General features: G+C 54.8%; 1 protein-coding gene and 1 non-coding gene across 2 annotated transcripts in view; both read right to left on the reverse strand.

Annotated features, from left to right (window-relative positions):
* Positions 1-544: 544 nt before the first annotated feature.
* Positions 545-673, reverse strand: LOC127487673 (small nucleolar RNA SNORA25). The gene has a single exon (XR_007914720.1). It is a non-coding gene; the product is annotated as a small nucleolar RNA SNORA25 (small nucleolar RNA).
* An 8,850-nt stretch (positions 674-9,523) lies between these two features.
* Positions 9,524-19,546, reverse strand: part of OTOG (otogelin) — a 96,403-nt gene continuing 86,380 nt past the window's right edge. The window contains exons 45-56 of the mRNA XM_089305399.1: positions 19,429-19,533; positions 19,164-19,271; positions 18,824-18,925; positions 17,201-17,299; positions 16,458-16,498; positions 15,738-15,813; positions 15,477-15,655; positions 14,771-14,875; positions 14,460-14,579; positions 13,519-13,564; positions 11,134-11,213; positions 9,524-10,832 (exon numbers count right to left, since the gene is read on the reverse strand). Of these exons, the coding sequence (XP_089161525.1) occupies positions 10,632-10,832; positions 11,134-11,213; positions 13,519-13,564; positions 14,460-14,579; positions 14,771-14,875; positions 15,477-15,655; positions 15,738-15,813; positions 16,458-16,498; positions 17,201-17,299; positions 18,824-18,925; positions 19,164-19,271; positions 19,429-19,533 (1,262 nt within the window). The 3' untranslated portion in view covers positions 9,524-10,631. The remainder of the gene's footprint in view (positions 10,833-11,133; positions 11,214-13,518; positions 13,565-14,459; positions 14,580-14,770; positions 14,876-15,476; positions 15,656-15,737; positions 15,814-16,457; positions 16,499-17,200; positions 17,300-18,823; positions 18,926-19,163; positions 19,272-19,428; positions 19,534-19,546) is intronic.

The raw sequence follows: 19,546 nt of genomic DNA on the forward strand, positions 1-19,546 counted from the left end.
AGTTCAGGTACATGCCCCAAAAGTACTAGATTATATGGTAATTCTACTTCTAGTTTTGGGGGAACTCATATCTTGGTTTCATGGTAGCTGTACCATTTTACATTCCCACTAGAGCTTGTTAGATTCTATTTTTGTTTGCTTATTTGTTTAAATGATGACCATCCTAAAGGATGTGAAGTGGCATCTCATTGTATTTTTGCTTTGCATTTCCCTAACGATTAGAGGTATTGAACATCTTTTCATTGGCTTCCTGGTCATTTGAAGAACTTCTTTAGAGAAATGTCTATTCAAATCCTCATTCATTTTTCAACTGGGCTGTTTGTTGATGTTGTTGCATTTCAGAAGTTCTCTATATATTCTGGATTCTGCTATTATTTCTTAGGACAGTCTCTCCTTTCTGCTGTCCTTCTGTGCCTTAAAACAGATCTCTTCGTATTGTTTAATGGGTCAGTGAAGTGCTGTTCATGTTTTAAAGCAGGTTTTTTTTTTCACTCTGTAATTCATTTTTGGTACTTTCTCTTGCTGTCTTTTTTTTTTTTTTTAATCTTATACCTCCACAGGAAAACACAGCACTATTGAGTGACTACAACATCCCATGGAGAACATCAGTCTTTAGTCACAGCATTGAGAGCTCTTGGTTTCACAGCTCCACAAGCCCTCTTTGAAATGACCTTTGTCTGCTGTCTTTAAGATCAGCATCTTTTCTTCTGCCCTCTCAAATCTGTTAACCCCATGTGTTAACCCCATGTGCATTTACAGCTTTATATGTTCATCCCTATAAGTTCTGTTTAAAAATGTCTTCCATTTCTCCGCTCAGTATGTTCATGTATGTAACTATATTCTTGAACATATTTATAATAGCCATTTTAAAGTCTTCCTCTGCTAATGTCATGATTTTGTCATTTCTAGGTCTGTTTCTATTGAATGATTTTTCTCCTTGTCATGGGTAACGTTTTCCAGCTTTTTCGATTATCTAGTAACTTTTATTAAATTCTGGACATCATTAACATTAACACTGCTGAATGTGTGAAGTCTTTTCCTATAAACAATATTTCTGTTTTATGTCTTGCAGTAAAGTTATTTGGGTATCAGTGTGGTCAATTTGAAGCTTGTTTCAAAGCTTAGTAGGGCAGATTAAGGGTAGCTTTTGCTCAAAGGCTAGTTTAGTCCTACTTCTAAGGTGTGTCCTAAATGTTCAGTGAGATCTCTCTGCTTTGAATGTTAGGAGTTTGTCTCCTAACCCTGCGTAAGCTTCAGGAATTCCTCAATTTGTTGTTACCCAGGTGTTCTTTGCCCAGTCTTAGGGATTTCTTCACCTACATATATGCATCTTAGTATTCAGCAACAAACTCAATACATGTTTTCTGATTGTGCTCTTACATATACATCTCCTATTTTATGGATATGGAATCCTCATGAGTCATCCTTTCATCATGTTAATTAGAGTACTGTTCATGTCCTTCCTGTTTCTTCAGCTGATGGTATTTCATTGAGAGACATTTAGCCTGCCATCTATCTCCACTTGGGCACAATTTTGGGGGTATCTATTCTTTTCAAATAGACAATGAGTTTCAATTGGCTGGTGGTAGTCTATTTAGTAAATTCTAGTTTAATCAGAACTGGCACTGTGTGTGCTTTCTCAGCTGTGTAGGTGGGTGGTGGGGGGCCCCTTGAAACTGCTCACTCATGTTGGTGTTGGTTTCTGTAATCAAGGTCCTCTGGTGGTGGTGGGATTGGAAGGAAGCTTCCCACACGTGATCTCTTGTAATCCTCACAGAATTCTCACAACCACTGTAATTACTATTCTAGTTTCACAGGTGAGAAAGGTTCAGAGAGGTTCAGTGGTCTGCCAGTGTCGCAGAACTCGTGAGTGAAGAGCCAGGATTAGAACCCAGGCTGTCTAACCTGCACTCTGTGCCCCTGTCTACTGCTTTACACGGGGGGTGTCTGCCCCGTGGGTGGAACTGTTCATGGTTTTCAGAATAAGGACAGATACTGTCTGCTGTTAAAATTTGGTCTTTTCATTTCTAACTTTTTTATTCAATCTTGAAACTATAGCCCATACTTTTTCCATATTGGAAAGTATTTTCTTCAGTTAACTTCCGTGAAGTTAAAATGCTCAGTGAGACTGCTGAGACAAAGGGTAAATATTTTTTAGGAATTTCATACTTACTTTAAATTATAAAATTAAAAGAAAATGCAACGTGCGTATGATTTACCAGTACCTTCTATCAACAGTGCATCGGAGTGCCTGCTACTCCGTGGGGTAGCTTTTTAACTGGTGTCTTTGGAAGACCTAAAGTTTTATGGTGTCTAATGGTGGAATTTGAGGCACAGTGACATATGGACGGGGGAGATATTTTTGGGAGCAGTCACTTCCCTGTATCTCCCAAATCCCTTACAGACCCCCTTTCTCCTCCGGGGGCAGGGTCTGGGCTTGGGGCACCTCTGCCAGGATCCTGCTGATCTATGTTCTTGCCTGACATTCGGCAGCTGTCGTGGAGGCGTGGGCTGCAGGCGCGGGTCCCCACGGGCCGTGTGCAGGCTGCAGGCCGGGGAGCCTTTCCCGCCTAATCCAAGGGGCGCTGCTGGCAGTGGGGAGGGAGACAGCTGGGTGTAACTGATCTGCAAAGGAATGGAATGGTGCAGGCCTCCCAGCACTGGGCTGGGCTGTCTGCACGCTGCCTGTCCCAGCTGCCGAGTCTTTAACCCTTCCCTCTCTCACTTCTGTCTCCCTGCATCCTGGGACTTGATGTCACCCAGCTCGGCCGTCCCAGGAGACCCTTGAGGAATCCACTTCCCTGGCTGGGTCTGCACACCTTGCACTCATCTCCCACGTGATAGCTCCTGGCCATGCTCACGTAGGAGCAGGAGGCTCAGGTCCTACCTGGGGGAGAGGAGGGCTCCTGCCCTAGAAGACAACAGGCTTCTCAGTGGGCCTGGGAGATGGCAGAGGCCATGTGTTCAGAGCGGGGAGGACATGCCACCACCAAGGACAGTGGAGGGAGCACGCGGTTTGGGATCTGGTGCTGCCTCTTCCATTGCTCAGTTTGTGGTGGGACTGGGACTGAGTCTCTCTCTCTCTCTCTCTCTCTCTCTCTCTCTCTCTCTCTCTCTCTCTTTCTTTCTCTAGGATCAACATGGAGCTGGAAGAAGATGATCTTTAAAGTTCTGGTAACAATAGCACCATTCATTGAATACCTACGCTAGGCCAGGGGCTTGATCTATAAAAGTCCTCATCACCACTTGGCCAGACCCTTGTTCCCAGTTTAGCAACGAGGAAACTGAGACTTGGTGCTCAGGCACACAGCTGTTGAGAGGCAGCCTGACCCCACCATGCAGGCTGACCCACAGCATCCTGCTCCCTCTTCAGCTCCCACTCTAAGTGGGGGACATGGTTCAGGGGGGACCAAGGTGAAGGCACTGCTGTGTCTGGCACAGGAGAGGCAAAGGCTTAGCTGTGAGCCTGGATCCTGCTGGGTGAGGGTGGGCTGGGGCTGTATGGGGTGCCTTCCTCGTGCCCTGGGCCTGGCTGAGCTGGAACCCTTTGGCTCAGCCGGGCAGCCTTGCACACAGGCATGGCTTCTGCAGTTGTCCAGCCCTTTTCCCATGCATTATCTCATTTGACCCTCCTGCCAACCGGGAATGAAGAACCTGTTGCCTGTCCACGCCATGGGGCACTGAGAACTGGAGTTGGCCCATGTCCTCCAGCTGCCAACTGGCTGAAGGGCAGCAAGAGTCCTTGTTCCACTGCCCCCTCTGGCTTCCTGGAGGGAGGGGCCCTGAGCCCCAGCTCCCAGACACCCAGCAGCCGTCCTGGTCTCCTCTCTGGCTGAGAAGGAGCACGGGAGTATGGGCTCCAGTCCCGCTTCCTCCACTCTCTTGCTGTGCAGGTTGCCTCCCGTCTCTGAGCCTTAGCTTCCTCGTCTGTTGGAAGGTGAATGTCGTGTGAGGAATAAAGAAGGGCTGGAGCCAGGGTGCAAGGCCTGCTTCCCCAAGCAGAGCGCAGACACAGGCCTGGGAGGCCCCAGACCAGCAGGACCCTGGCCCCTGGGGCACCAGAGGCCAAAAAGCAGGGCTCCTGTGGGCTGGGCTTCTGCAGCATTCCAGGTTAGGCAAAGGTACAGAGACAGGAATAGGAGGTGTGTGGCGTGAACAGGTTGGCTGGTTTGGGGAGGTGGGGTCTTCCTGGCAAGTGGGGGGCTAAGTAGCAGCCTAGAGGGTAGCAGAGCTCTTGGGAATGGCTTCTCCATGGGTGCAGGGGCTGCACCGCTTACCCAGCATGCTGTCTGCCCGTCTCCACCACCCCCACCCAATCCCTGGGCTGCCAGGATCTCTGGGCAAGGGGCCGGGGCAGGGCGGGGGTAGTGGAGTCCCGGCTTGGGAGAGACAGCTGTGCAGGCCTCCTGCCTGCTGCAGGGGATTAACTGGCACCACCACAGTATGTTGGGGGCACCTGGCTCCCCTGCACCCTTTAACTCCTTGCTGTCCAGGCTCCTCTCCTTCAGGCTCAGAGACATGCTTGTACTCTCCTCTGTTGGATGTAGAGACACGGAGGTCATGTAGATCTAAGGTGGGGTCTTCCCAGCCGGTGGAGCCTGGATCCATCACTGTCCCTTCTCATGCTTGCTGTGGTCCAGTGAGGCCCTGGGTTTTCCACCACACGAAGCCCTACTTTCTCCAGTGGCTCCTTCCAAGACCTGTAGTTGAGTCATTGTCAATCAAAGAAACTGCCCCAGGACCTTCCGTCCTGCCTCACTTCATTCTGGTTGGCGGCTTTATCTCCACTTCTGGTGAGCAGACACTGTGCACCGGACCCATTTCCTCATCTTCCCAGGCACACAGCCGGACTACATCCCCCAGCCTGCCTTGCAGTTGGGTGTGGCCACCTGTGGTCAGCATGAGCTGAGGAAAACCAACTCCAGAGCACTTCCGGGCACCACTTGCACTGGCTGGTGGACCAGAGCATGGCCACGCTGGGAGGCTTGTGCTGCAGGCAGTGTAGCCTCAAGACAGAGGAGCCAGGAGCACTGGATGATTTTGAACACAAGGTTCCAGATATTCAGAAACACCTGTCTTGGCCTTTTTCTTTTAATAGAGGGGAGGAATAAGCTATCATATTTGAACTACAGAAAAGATCTGACTTGCTGTGCAAGAAAAAATATACAAGGAATTTGGTTCCTCCCTCCTTCTACCTCCTCCAGGAAAGCAGGAATGAGGGGACCCGAAACTCAGGAGAGAGATTTCCTGAGACTGTATCATTGAACGTTCAACTTGAAGTTGTTCCTGAACTTGCCCTCTGCCTTCCCTAAACCATCACAAAAGCATGTGGGACCCCAGACCTCGTGTGGTGCAGGCTTCAGGGAGATTGGGTGCAAGGCCCTGGGGAGGTAGGCCCAGGGGTGGGGCCTGGTGCTGATAGAGCTAACAGGAGTGGCATGGAAAGGGTTAAGGCTTCTGTGAGCCCGATTGGCTCCTCTCTTGGTGAGGGTAGTAAAATCAGCATGTCGCCTCCAATTTGCTCCGGCCTGACCTTGAACGTGAATCATTCCATCACAATGTCCTTATTGATTTCCACAGGAAGAGGATTAAGCCCAGAAAATCAGGGCGGGAACTTGAGCCTGCACCACGGAGAATGGGATGGTTCTGCGGCTCAAGCCCCCTCGTGTTTGCAAATACGTCACAGGGGGCTGCAGACCCGGCAGCCACCCTGCTTGGCCACCAACTCTCGCAGAGGCCAGGCTGGTCCTAGGATTCTGTTTCGTCACCTCCCCGGGGGTGGCCTCTGGGCTTGTTTCCACCTTGAGTCTCAGAGGGGAGGAAACGGATACAGGGGAGATGCTGCAGATGTCCCTAGAGCCTTGAGTCTGTACTGCCCTGTGTGTGCTCCTGTGCACAGCAACAGCCCTTGGGATCCTCAGCCACACCGCCTATCCCAGGACCAAAGCTGCCATTGGACCAGCCAGCCCTGACAGCCAGGAAGGGCGCTCCTGAAAACCTTCGAGACAGTGAGACTGACAGAGAGGTGTGTGTGTGTCCCACGTGGAGGAGGAGCGCCATTCTGTGGGAACCAACCCACAATCTCCTTGCCTCGTTTACCGTGTTCTGGAGGCCAGCATGTCAGTCCACAGAGAGTCCACAGCTATTCCCGAGTGTGGTTGTCCTAGGTTATCTAGGTGCTCCCTGTTGGTACCCGTTGTTAAGGTGAGGGACAGCGCTGCAGTGAGCATCCAGGCGCCTGGCTCGTGTGTGAATTCTTCCTTTCAACGCTCTTCTGACTTTCTACTGCTGTGTAACAACTTATCACCAACTCGGTGGCTTAAAGTAATGCAGGTCCATTCTCTCACAGTTCAGAAGTCTGAAGTCTGTCGCACTGGACTCAAGCCTGCGTTCCTGCGGGAGGCTCCCAGGAGAATCCTTTCCTTGGCTTCCAGCTTCTAGAAGCTGCCTGTTGGAGCCCCGACCTCCAAGTTCAGAGTGCCTCACTTTGGTCCCTACTTCTGTCACCACCTCTCCTCTCTCTGGCTGACCCATCTGCTTCCCTTTTATAAAGACCTCTGAGTACATTAGGTCCGCCTACATAATCCGAGGCAGCCAACCCCACAATCTCATTTTCTTAATTTAATCACATCTGCAATACCGCCTTTGACATATATTTATTGGTTCCAGCCAGGGCTTGGATGTGGGCATCTGTAACACTTATTTGAAAGGCAGAGAGAGAGAGCACACGTGGCACTTCCATCCACTGGTTCACTCCTTGGTGTCTGCAACAGCTGGGGCTGGACCAGGCTGAAGCCAAGATACTGGAATTCAATCTGGGTCTCCTACATGGGTGGCAGGGAGCCAAGTATTTGAGCCATCACCTGCTGTCTTACAGGGTCTGGATTAGCAGGAAGCTGGAGTCAGGAGTGGAACCAGGACTTGAATCTAGGCACTCTGATAGGGAATGTGGGTGTCCCAACTGGCATCGTAACCACTGTGCCAAACACCTGCCCCTGGTGGGCATCTTTAAAGGGCCATTATGCAGACATCACAGTTACTTAGAAATCAGATGGCTTATCGGATGTATTTATTACTTGAAAGGCAGAGTTACAGACAGAGGCAGAGAGAAAGAAAGATTCCATTAGTTCACTCCCCAAATGGCTGCAACGGCCTGAGCTGCACTGATCCAAAGCCAGGAGCCAGGTGCTTCTTCCTGGTCTCCCATGCAAGTGTAGGTGCCCAAGCACTTGGGCCATCTTCTACTGCTCTCCCAGGCCATAGCAGAGAGCTGGATTGGAAGAGGAGCAGCCGGGACTAGAACCAGTGCCCATTTGGGATGCCGGCACTGCAGGCAGAGGACTAACTTGCGCCATGGCACCAGCCCCAGATGTATGTTTTTAATTTAAATTGACTTCTCCAAACAGAAGCAATGCTGGTACTGGCTTTTTGGAGGTCAGCTGGGCAACAGATTGAGGTTCAGAGTCCTCACCCTGTCCTGTCTTCCCTGCAGCACAGAGTAGGGTTGGCGATTTTCCTCTTGTTTATCTTTCACTAAAGTGTTTTAACCTAGCAGAACTGCTCTCCCTAGGAGAGAGCAGGGACAGGGTGGGAGGAACTAGTGGAAGTTTTGGCCAAAAAAATGGAGTGGGAGGTTGGCTTCCAGTAGAAGCAGGCAAGAGAGGGTGCCCAGGTGGGAGTGTAAGTGTGGTGAGAGGGAGCCAGCCAGGCCTCTGCGATTCCAGCAGTGGGGTTTGCTCACTGGAAGTGATGGTCTCGTTTGAGCAATAGGGTAGGGGGGAAGCAACTGGAATCCAGGAGGGCCTGGCTACCAACGCTGGGTCAGCAGTGACAGGAGGTGGGAACAGGCATCTGAAAGCCTGGACCACCCTCCCAGACTGACTGCAGAAAGATGCTGAGGCCGAGGCTGGCTAACTTGGACTGATGCCCTCTGTGTGTCTACACAACAGCTGCATCCACAAGTTGCTTTCCCAGCCATAGATGTAGGGAGGTCGTGTAGTCACAAACACTGGGGTTCGAGCAATGGCTGAGGAACCACCTTATTTCCTAATATAAACACCTTGCTATTTGATAGAAAGTGGGATTAAAATCATATCATTAAAGATATAAAGGCATTTTTTAATTGAGCTCAAAATTCAAAACAAAGGTATTGCTATGTGGCTTAGGGAGTGTGTCATGGTGAAGGGATGGACTGACTTCAACAGCTCATCATCAGTGGTGGAGAAAATTTGGAAGCTGTGTCCCACCCCATGTCTGGCTGTAGTGATGGGAAATTAAGAAATAAGAAATGTGCTTAAGACTATGAATGCCCCTCTATTGCTTTCACTCACAAGTTTAATGGTCATTATTTCATAAACATGCAGATTAAAATGTGTAATTTCCATTAAATTTCTTCTTTGATCCATTGCTTATTTATTTGTGGCTGTATCCCATGTTGGAGACCCTTGGTTTGAGTCCCATCTTTGCTTCCAATCCAGTTTCCTGCTGGCATACCCTCTGGGAGGCAGCAGATGATGGCTCAAGTGGTTGGTCCCTGCAACCTACATGAGAAACCTGGATTGAATTCCAGGTTCCTAGCTTTGACCTAGCCTAGCCCAGCTGTTGTGGTCATTTGGGAGTGAACCAGCACAGGGAAGCTCTCTGCCTTTAAAATTACATAAAATTGGTGGGGGGAGGGTGCTGCTTAACAGACTAGAAATCTGTTTTCCTTTGGAAGAGTCCCAGGGTCTATGTTAGCAGACAGGTGTACCATGAGGGGGGAAACTTACGTGTAGAATAAAATCCTAACCTTCCACATCTTGGTGTCCAAAATGTAGGCTCCACCCTGAGGCCCTCAGCGTGGCTCCCTGTGAGGGAGGGGCACTACCTGCTCCTGGGGTGAACCATTGTCATTTCAAGTTGAAGGGTCACTCCGCAATCCTCCTGGGAGAACAACAGGGAAACTACCACGAAGCCATTGAGAAGGCATAGGACACCTCTCTCAGGGTGTGCCCTATGCACACAGTGAGGGACCCTCCCCATCCCCGTATCTGTATGCCAGCTCTGAGTCTTTTTTAAGATTTATTTATTTACTTATTTGAAAGTCAGTTACACACAGAAGGAGAGAGGGAAGTCTTCCATCTGCTGGTTCACTCCCCAACTGGCTGCAACGGCCAGAGCTGTGCTGATCAGGAGCCAGGAGCTTCCTCCAGGTCTCGCATGTGGGTGCAGGCCTGCTTTCCCAGGCCACAGCAGAGAGCTGGATGGGAAGTGGAGCAACCAAGACTTGAACCGGTGCCCATTTGGGATGCGGCACTGCAGACGGCGGCTTTACCCGCTACGCCACAGCGCTGGCCCCCAAGTCTTCCTCTTCTTCTTCAGGAGCCAGGCCCTGACTAGTTCAGTCCCTCTGAGGGCCTGCTGTGAATGGGGCATGGGCCTGGGCCTAGGTTGGGCAGGCAAAGTCCTGACCTCCAGGGCCAGAGAAGAGGGACTTCTTGTTCCCGCGGACACTTGTGCGGCACCGTCAGAGATGCTCAGAGGCTGAAGGCGTCCCATGATTTATTGACAGAGAAGCAGAACACAGGTACAGAAGTGAAGAGGCTGTGGGGACAGCTATGGACCATCCTGACATAGTCCCCTAGCTCCAGGGGGCGCCAGAGTGGCCACATAGCTCCAGACATCACAGGCACTTCCGGGGGTCTCAACAGCTCACTATTCAAGCCTTTTGGATCCAGTGGTACAAAGAGGCAGGGCAGACTGGAGTGTGGAGGCGCTCCAGCTGTAGGAAGCACACAGTATTTGAGAAAGGTTGTGACCGTCTCAGGGACACTGGGCCTTTGCACACTCGCCTGCAGTTTCCGCCTCCAGATACGCTCCTGCTACACAGTTCTATGGGGCAGAGAGTCTGGAATGGGTGGGGCCACAACACCCCCACTCAGGCCCCTCCAGAGACTGTTTCCTTGGAGAAAGGGCTCATTGCAAACCAGGGCTAAGAGCAGAGCCCTGGGAGAGGTGGACTGAGCCCTTGCCAAGGAGTTGATCCTACCCCAGTCAGACAGCTCCACTGAAGAGCCAGCCTCCCCTGCGATCCAATTACAGTATCAATAGCAGCGTACTCGGGTACCTCTCGGACAGCACTGTGCTCACAGACGTGGAGGAGAGGACCCCGGCCCTGCACCCCACCTTCTTTGCTTTAGGAAAGTCCATCTGAGGAGCTCAGCACAGGCCAGAGGGTGCAGGGAGGGCACGCTTTCTTTTCATCGTGTCCTTGGTTAAAAGGGCAGAGCAAGAAAATGGGCCTGTGTGTGTTCCAACTTTGCACTTGATCTTGGGCCAGCTTCTCAGGAAAGCTGTCGCCCCCTCCATCAAGAACTAGCCAGAGTTGCAGATGTGCCAAGGTTGGTGCCCCTGGCTCTATGGCTCTCTCAGGCCAAGGAGAGTAGTTTCCAGAGCCCTCAGCTGTGGCACTTTGTCAGGTGTGAAGGGGGTGCCCAGTGAGGGAGCCACGAGGGACAGATGTGGCCTCCACCTACCCTTCCATCCAAATCATAGTAGTTCTGCACCACCTTTAACTGCCTGCCCACAGCCCTACCAGTGCAACACTGGGCCAGCTGGAAGCAGAAGGGGTGGGGGGAAGGTGACAGTGGGCCTCAGGACCACTGGCAGGCACAGTCGGTGGGCTCCTGCACCGTGTAGGGCACCCAGGTGGCGTTGGTGGCACAGAAGAGCTGCACAGAGCGTCGCTGCAGCCCCACCTCTCGGCAGCACTTGCAGAAGCGGGCGTACGTGTTGATGTTGTGGTTGTAGATGCTGGCAGACGGGCACCTCCCATCGCACGAGACGAGGTTCACCTGGAGAAGGCGGGCTGGTGAGGCAGCGCACCCCCCACCACTCCTCCCACCCCTTCGCCCTCAGCGCGCAGGTACCACGCACAGGGGCGTCGCTCCCCGCCTCCTTCCTCCCCTTCGCCCCTAGAGCGTAGGTACCACGCACAGGGGTGTCGTTCCCCGCCACCTTCACCCCCAGCGCGCAGGTACCACGCACAGGGGTGTCGTTCCCCGCCACCTTCACCCCCAGCGCGCAGGTACCACGCACAGGGGCGTCACTCCCCCCCCCCTCCACCTTCGCCCCCAGCGCGCAGGTACCACGCACAGGGGTGTTGCTCCTGCAGTCGTTCTTGCGGATGGTCATGCGGATGGTCACCTTCTTGCAGGAGCGTCCGTCCTCCTTACCTGGGGGGACAGGGGCCGGGGCAGCTGTGGCAGCAGTGAGTCATGCTGGTGGTGGTGGTGGGGGGGGGGGTCCTCCTAGCGTCAGTGCTCATGCGTGACTGCCTCTGCCCAGTGCCCTGGAAGGAGGTGGAATCCACCGGGGAAGGCAAAGACAGAGCAGTGAGAGCAAGGGCCACAGAGGACAGGCTAGCTGCGTGCCCTGGGCCACTCTGTGCTAGGAAAGAGGGGCACACGCGGCCCCTCCAACCCAGCCTCGGTGCCCCCGTATCTAACCCCTGCTGAGGACCTGGGCCGGGTCTGTGTCCTTCTCGGGGCTTTGGTTTTCCGAGAGGGCTTCTAGCATGAAGGCTCTGCCCTTTCCTGAATGGCATTCCCAGGGCCTAGTGCTCGCTTCATGCAGAGGTGTGCTCGGTTCTGTGTGTATCCACCGGGCCCAGGATTTGCTGCCCTGCAGAGCTGTCCCGTGCTGGACGCTGATGAAGAGCATGGGGCCTCCTCGGCCTAACCCACACCTCTCTCAGACAACTGATCGTGCGGCTCATCTCCCAGCAAGGCCCTTCCTGATCCCACCCCGTCCCCTCTGAAGCCTCCGTTGTTTTTGCCCAGGGCGCCAGCACTGTCCTACCCGAGATGTCTGTAATGACATGGCTGAAGTGTGAGCTGCACGAGTCCCTTTCACGGTTTCCTGAGTTCTGTTCTCACTCTGTGGAAATACTCACTTCACACCTGAATACAGAGCCACAATTTTGTGTTGTTGTTCTTGATGCAAGCCCCCAGCTGACATCAAACCAGTGCCACCCCCCCACACTATATATTTCACTTGTTCTCTGTCGCTCCTTGGGCCTTGCTTATACTGTATGTAGTATCCACAGGTATGTGTAGCACTTGACAAACATTTGCCAGATGCATAAACTTGCCCACCAAGAATGGGGTGATCTCCTTTCTCCGGGCCTTGGGGCTACCCCACAGAGGTTTCCCACCGGCTAGATGGCTGCTGCATAGAACTAATCAACTGGGGCCAGCACTGTGGCATAGTGGGTAAAGCCAGTGCCTGCAGTGCCAGCATCCCCTATGGGCACTGGTTCAAGCCACTCTACTTCCAATCCAGCTCTCTGCTATGGCCTGGGAAAGCAGTGGAAGATGGCCCAAGTGCTTGGGCCCCTGCACCCATATGGGAGACCCAGAAGCAACTCTTGGCTTTGGATTGGCGCGGCTCCAGCCGTTGTGGCCATTTGGGGAGTGAATCAGATGGAAGACCTTTCTCTGCCTCTCTGTAACTCTACCTTTCAAATAATAAGTCTAAAAAACTAACCCACTTAGTCCTCTGTCTCTGTGCCCTGGCCCGCTGAGCCCCAGACCACGAATGGCTGAGTGACCAACAGAGCAAAGCGGTGCAGGCATTGATGGGCACCAGCTGAGCAGGTACTGAAGCATTCCCATGCAAGCCCAGGGTTTGTGCTTGCTACCCAGCATGCACTGTGGGCCAAGTGGCCTTTGCCCTCCCCCAACCCCACCTCTAGAGCTTGGGCCACCTAGCAGAAGGAGCATGGTTGGAAACAGCAAGGCAGCTGCCCACTTCCAGTGCCGTGGGCCTCTGAGAGGAGTACCTGGGTGGCAGTGGACACTAACCCATGGAGAAGAGACAGGGCTAACAGGGACCACAGGAAACAGGGTCCCTAGGGAACCTGGGAAGAGGGACATGGGTCACAGGTCACACAGGGCCATGTGGGATGTTCAGGGAATGTGAGGTTGTAGGCCTGGATCAGCCAATGGCCCTGAGCCCAGTTTCCTTGGAGCCAAATTCACCAAGGACAGGGTCAGAGCGCCCTAGGAGGAGGGCATGCATGAGGTGACATGCACACACAATTGAGGGGGTGGAGCTGGAGGCTCAGTGTTCAGGGCTCCAGGAGCCAGGGATAGGACAGATGCACCGAGTTTTCTCTCTGACTCAGCCGGGCACCCGGCTCCACCCATGGCCAGTGCTCCACACCACCAGAGAGAATTCCTGTGACGAGTAGCAGGAGATAGCAGCGTGACCCAGTAACCTCCTGAATGCAATGTCCTCTGTCTCCAGCTAGAGGCAGAGGCCTTATATTGGGACAAGGGTGTGCTCATAGCCTCTGGTCACTTGCATACTTGTGCCAGTGCCCCCCATCTACCTTAGGTGGAGGGGTCATCATTTATCTACTCACCCCTGAAGAGCTGCTACCCTAGGTGCCAGGCACAGGGCCCTGTGACCCCTGATAATGGCACCCTACTCCCTGTCAGCACCCTTGGCCCTGGGCGCCCAACCATGCTCACTCACATGTCCTGCAGCATCCTTCCAAGGAAGGCACCACGGAACCCCCAACCTGGAAGGAGAGGAGGGGGAGGGAGTTGGGGAGACCCCTGTCTTGGGCCAGGAGCCAAGATCCCAACAAACAGCAAAAGGAGTCCCAGAGTCTTGACTGTGCCTCCCGTGATGCCCTGCTGAGCAGGGGCAGATGGGCCCCTGGGTATGCCAGGTCTGAGTCTCTGATTTCTTGGGACAACTGGCACCATGGCTGCCAGCAGCCCCCAGCAAAGCTGAAACATTGAGCTTGGGCAAAGGTGGTGCAGTGCCTCCATTTCTTCCATGAGTAGTGCCACCCCCTCAGAGGGTCAGGGAAGGAGGGGTGTGAGGCTGACCCACTTGGGTGAGTGGCCTGGACTCTATTACCTTTTTCCCATCTCTAAAATGGAGGCAAAATCCCTCACAGCTCTGCTCCTCTGCAGTGAAAGGGATAAAACAATGGACTGTAAGTAAGAATGCACATGCGTACTTGTGTGACTCTGGGAGCACGTGTGATATCACATGTGGGCGTGTATGATCGTGTGTGTGCATTTGCTTCCTAGAGCCAAGCCCTAAATCTTCAAATGCCCAATGTGAATCTCAGGACGCCCTTTCCCCCAGGTGTGCCACACTCACAGCTAGCTGTCCATGCTGGGTCTCAGGGGAGGGGGCTGGCCCTCCCAGGACCGACAAGGGCATGTATGTGGTACATGTGAGCAGCATTGGGTGTGCCAGTGCACGGAGTGTGCTGAGGGGGGTCCGGGTGGAGGATGTAGTCAGAGCAGAAAAGAAAAACAAATGGATGTGGGGTTGCAGTGGAGGCACAGGCTCCAGGGCACTGCTCCTCCCACATCCGCACCCAGAACCCTCCCTGACCTTGGAGACAGCCGGTGTCCCTGACCTGAGGCTGTGGCGCGGGTGGGAGTGGCACTGACCTTGGCACACTCAGTCTCGTTGAGTGGGGGGCAGCTGATGGGCGAGCGGACGAGCACGGCACCCAGGGGGGTGCTGCCGCAGTGGTGGCGTGTGCACTCCGCGATCCAGGACGCCCCAGGCTGCAGGGCAGAGTGGGGCAGAGTTGCGTGTGGCCAGATGGACGTCACAGCTCCAGCAATGGGTGCAGCCCAGGGCCTAGCAACGCTCAAGACCTTATCTGCACCCAGCCTTGGCCTGGGAGCACAGCAGGCCCCAGTCCTTGTGTCCCAGGGAACCCAGGGCGACAGGTGGTCTGTCAGGGGCAGCTTACCAAGAACAGGGATGTGGTGCCATTGGGGAAGGTGAAGAGGCAGGACACGTTCCTGCAGGAGCCGCAGCAGGCCGCCAGGTCCTTCGGGTGCTCATACTCCTGGTTCTGCAGGGCACGGGGAGGGGAGGGGAGATGGCCTCAGGTCCACCCCAACCCTTCCCGCTCCATGTCTGCTCATCTCCACGTGAGCCCCCTGTGTGTGCTCCCTCATGTCTTAGACGGGCAGGTCTTCCGAGATAGCTGCCCTGGGGCTCCCTTCCTGCGGCTGGAGCTGACGACAGTGTCTTCAGTGATTAAGGGGCAGGTTTGGGGTTCAGAGAGACTTTACTGTGAGTCTGGGTTCCTGTGGGACTTTTGAAAAAGGAAACCTCAATTTTTCTCACCCAAAATAAAGGAAAAATTGAGCTGTTAATTCAGCTAGTACGTGTGTAGCACAGACCAGAAGCCTGTCACCGTCTTGGGCACTACACACGTACAGCAGCACAGCAAATGGCAACAACACAAGTGCACAAACCAGGATAGGGCATGGCCCAGGCATTCAGCAGGTGCATTAGCGATGTGCTTCATCAGGCCCCGAATCTTCCCCCGGGCTCTTCTTGTTCCCACTCTGGCCGCTAGAGGGCTCCCTGATGCCTACTCTCTAAACTTGTCTGGGGGGCTGGGGCAGGCTCCGGTCTACCAGGCAGGCCCCTGACCCGCGCCTTACCGCCTCACAATGGACGTCACACAGCACAGAGGTGGTGTTGATCTGGTAGAAGCTGGTGAGGGGGTCAAGTGTGTCCGTGCAGCGGGAGGTGTGGCACACACCATCTGCCGAGAGCTCCACCACCGTCTGGCCCGGCTGCATCACTCCCAGCTCACGGCTCAGACACACGGGGGCCTTCACTGGAGGGCGTGCAAGGCGGCAGCGGTCATCAAGAGCCCCGCCCCTGGCAGGCTGGCCCACCCGGGGCCCCGCCCCACTCACCGCACTCGTACTTGGCGCAGCCACACACGTTCTCCTCGCTGTGCATGAACTCCTCGTCCAGCTGGGACTTCTCCCACTGGGGGGTGGGGCAGAGGCAGGCAGGTCAGCTCCCTCAGCAGCACTCTGCCCCCTGCAGGGGATGGGGTGGGGCCTGGGACCCCGGGAAGCTCAGTCTCACGCCCACAAAGCCTCCCTACTGGGGAGTGTAAGTCCTCCTGCCCCCCACCAGGCGATGGGCACACTGCTTCCCCGTGGTCACCCGTTCCCAGGAGAAGAGGCACCCTGGGGTGGGGGCACAGTGAGAGGAAAGGGTGCTGGGACGGGCTGAGGCGCACAGAATCCAGGAAGTGACGGACACTGAACACCACGCCGCAGAAGGTCTTCTTTCTCCTTGCCCTGGCCTGTAGCCACTCAGCTTTGCTGGATTCCAGTCCCGGCTCTGATCTGTAGCCTCACAGCCTCAACCTTACCTTCCTTGTTCGTCAGTTACATGTGACGTTACACATAAACAGCCCAGTAAACAGCAGTTGCTGTCTTAATTACCCTGCCTCCACCACCCTTCTCACTGTCCCTGCTACCCTCGTGCCAGCTCCTGGTCCCTTATCCTCGCACGTCTTTGAAGCCTGAGCTCCATAAAGGATGGTGGCAGAGCTTGAGACAAGAATTCCGACTCGCACCCCAGGACTGCGCACCCCTCCGGGGAGGGGCAGGTCTCCGTACCAGATGGCACTGGGGCACCGGGATCGTGTCACAGTCACACTCTGAAAAAGAAGAGTGGGACCCGCCTCAGCAGGGACGACCGGGGAGGTCCTCTGGGCCTCCCTAACCCCTTGCTGCAGGTGCAGCCCCTCCGGTGGCAGCCCCAGCTGGCAGTAGGGGGCGCATGGAGGTGACAGCAGCTTGCTTGGGTGGGCAGTGATGGCCGAGCTCCCCACTGAATGTGGAGCAAGGATGAACAGGCAGCTGGATCACTCACAGGATTCCGCTCCTGGCTGGGATTCATCTTTCCTGCACCCCCTCCTCGGAGCCTACCCGAGAGGTGCGGCCTCTCCAGGAACAAACAGGGCGAGGGTGGCTGTTCAGACCTGCACTTCCCAAATGTGCCCCAGCAAACTCAGGCCAAGTTCCCGGCTGTGGGGCGGCACCACTGGCAAGCTCAAGGGTGGAGAGCTCCATGAAGCCCCTCCGGGTCACTCATGCATGCAGCAAATAGTTCTAAGCACCGACTATGTGCTAAGCTTTGCTCTGGGGAAATAGTCATACATAAAATCCTAAATCCCCAGCCCTCATGAAGTTTATATTCTCGGGAGGCCTGGAAAAGAAGCAACACATCCAGAGGCAAAGCAGAGCTGTCAGCTCCTTGTTGGAGACAACACTGGTGTATAAAGCTCACTGACTTTCATTATTGGTCCTTGGCACACCCAGGAGCCGCCCAGAAGGAGGGTCCCGGAGCAGCGACTCACCGCAGGACTTGTAGGGGCAGCAGCGGTCCGGGCTCCACACCTCCACCAGGGCCGTGCCCCGGCCACACTGCACTTGGGGGCAGCGGAAGCTCTCACACACTGTGGGGGAGGGGCAGCAGGTGACATCACTCACAGGCTCTGTGACCACAAATTCCCAGAAATGCACCACTGGCTCCGGAGGGGGCGCCTCCCTGCTCCCCCAGCCCTTCCAGGGCTGGGCTCTGGAGTCTCCCCATGGAGCCACTTCTGCTCCTGAGATGCGAACTGAACAAGCTTTCTTTATCACTTGTCTAGTTCGGGCCATTCCGCTGCAGTGACAGAAAACCAGCTGACCCAGGTGCTTTACATACGCCACCTCTAGCCTTCACAGCAGCCTTCTACCCACTGGGTCACTCCCCACGGGCCTGCAAGAGCCAAGGTCGACTAGGCCAAAGTCTGGAGCCCCGTCCAGGTCTCCCGTGCTGCCTCCCAGGGTGTGCCTTAGCAGGCAGCTGGGTCGGAAGAAGAGCTGGCACGCAAACGCAGGCACTCTGCTAGGGATCCCCAGCAGCCATGCTAACCACTGTGCCCACGTCCACCCTCGTTAGCACCATTTTACACACAAGCAGCCGTAACTGACTGACTCTGCCTGTACTTACTCCATGTTCTCAGGCAGAGAAACGTGGAAAGGACCTGGAGTGAGAGAGGCTCGAGGAGGAGGAGGAGGGGTGACAGGAGAAGCGGAGAGAAGAGGGGACAGCTAACTTCAGCTCAGACCAGCTTTTCAACACTGATAGGTGCCCTTTGGCACCTCAAGGGGAGCTGCCAGTCGGCTCCCGGCGAGGCGTGGCCAGGTCATTTGGAGAGCTCTCAGGGGAGCCCACGTGGTTTTCTAGCTAGTTCTTGACACTGAACCAATCAGGCTTGCTCTGGGGGCACTGGGGCCCTCACCTACACTTCTCTGTGCAAGTGAGGGTCACCTCCCATTCTCCTGCAGTCGGCATGCAAAGCAATTTTTCTAAATTTAATATTTAAATATAACCATTTTGTTCACTTTCATCTAGGTTACTTGAAGTCTGTAATGCTAGCAGTACTTAATATTCCTGCATAGCACATAGCATACCAGGCTCCTATGAACACAGTCCGTACTGTGTTAGGTGCTAGACACATAGTAGGTGCTCTGTCAAGGTACTGTTAGCATAGTCCAGAACGTCCATCACACATGCAGGTACTATGTCAAGTAAATGTCAGAAAGGACCTGCCTATGTTCATCATTGCAAGAGAAAAGGCCTTCTGGGATACAGGTCCTGTGGTCACACAGTGGCAAAGGGAACCGGACACAGGGCCCTTGGTCAATCAGAGAATGGGGGATTTTATCAGTGCTGGGGGTATGGTAGGGACCTAAGCATTTTCCCTTAATCCACACCTCTTCTGGCCCTTGGGGATGTCCATGGCCCCCTCCATCTCCCATCATCCAGCTCCCACAGCATGGTCCAGCTCGTCTGTTCCTGGCCTCAGCTGGCTATGGCGCCTTTCAAAGCTCACCACCCAGGAGCTTCCTGTTGAGCGCTCGTGGGTCCTGGAATGAGGACTTTGGGGCGGGCCCCAGAGCCCCATCCCTCCACGTGACCAGCGGAGACTCACCACACTGGTACAGAGGGCAGCAGAGCTCCGTGGTGTTCCTGTGCACAGTGAGCGCCTCCCCTTCCTGACACTCAGGGATGGGGTCTGGACAGTCGCCACAGGCTGGTGGGAGAGAGGGGGGTCACCCGTGTCACAGAAGCGCAGGTGGCCGGGCTGACAGGAGCCAAGGTAACAGCAGTGTATCATGGTCCGCGTGGCCTGCCCTGTAGCCAGGACCTGGTGGGCTTCCTCGGGTCCCCACACTGCCTCATCCTGCCTGAGCACTGGCTACCTCCCATGAAGGCCCCTGGGCCTGCCTTCCAGCCGCCCAGGGAAGCAGGTGTGAGGCGGGCCAACCTACCGCAGAAGTAAGAGGTGCAGCACGAGTCCCCCAGGCGGCCCGCGATCAGGGTCTGGTCCTCGCGGCAGCTCGGGACCTGCTCTGCCTCACACTGATCTGGGTCACACTCTGGAGGAGACGGAGCTTAGGCACAGGGTCCGGAACCTGCCCGGCCCTGCTGGGCCTGTACCCTGGCTCGGTCCAGTCTCTAGCCAGAAAACAGTCCCCAGAACAGTCTGTTCTCCCTCCCCTAGGCCACGTCCCACCCCGACCGGGGGCCTCTCACCACAGCTGTAGCTAGGGCAGCAGGAGTCCTCCTGGAAGTGGGTGAGGAGTCGGTGGCCAGGACGGCAGGTGGGTGCCAGGCCCTCACACACAGTCTGGTTGCACACTGGCCAGGTGAC

This window comes from Oryctolagus cuniculus, chromosome 1 (assembly GCF_051225735.1).
Source record: "Oryctolagus cuniculus isolate XC-2025 breed Fujian yellow rabbit chromosome 1, ASM5122573v1, whole genome shotgun sequence".
Classification (NCBI taxonomy): domain Eukaryota; kingdom Metazoa; phylum Chordata; class Mammalia; order Lagomorpha; family Leporidae; genus Oryctolagus; species Oryctolagus cuniculus.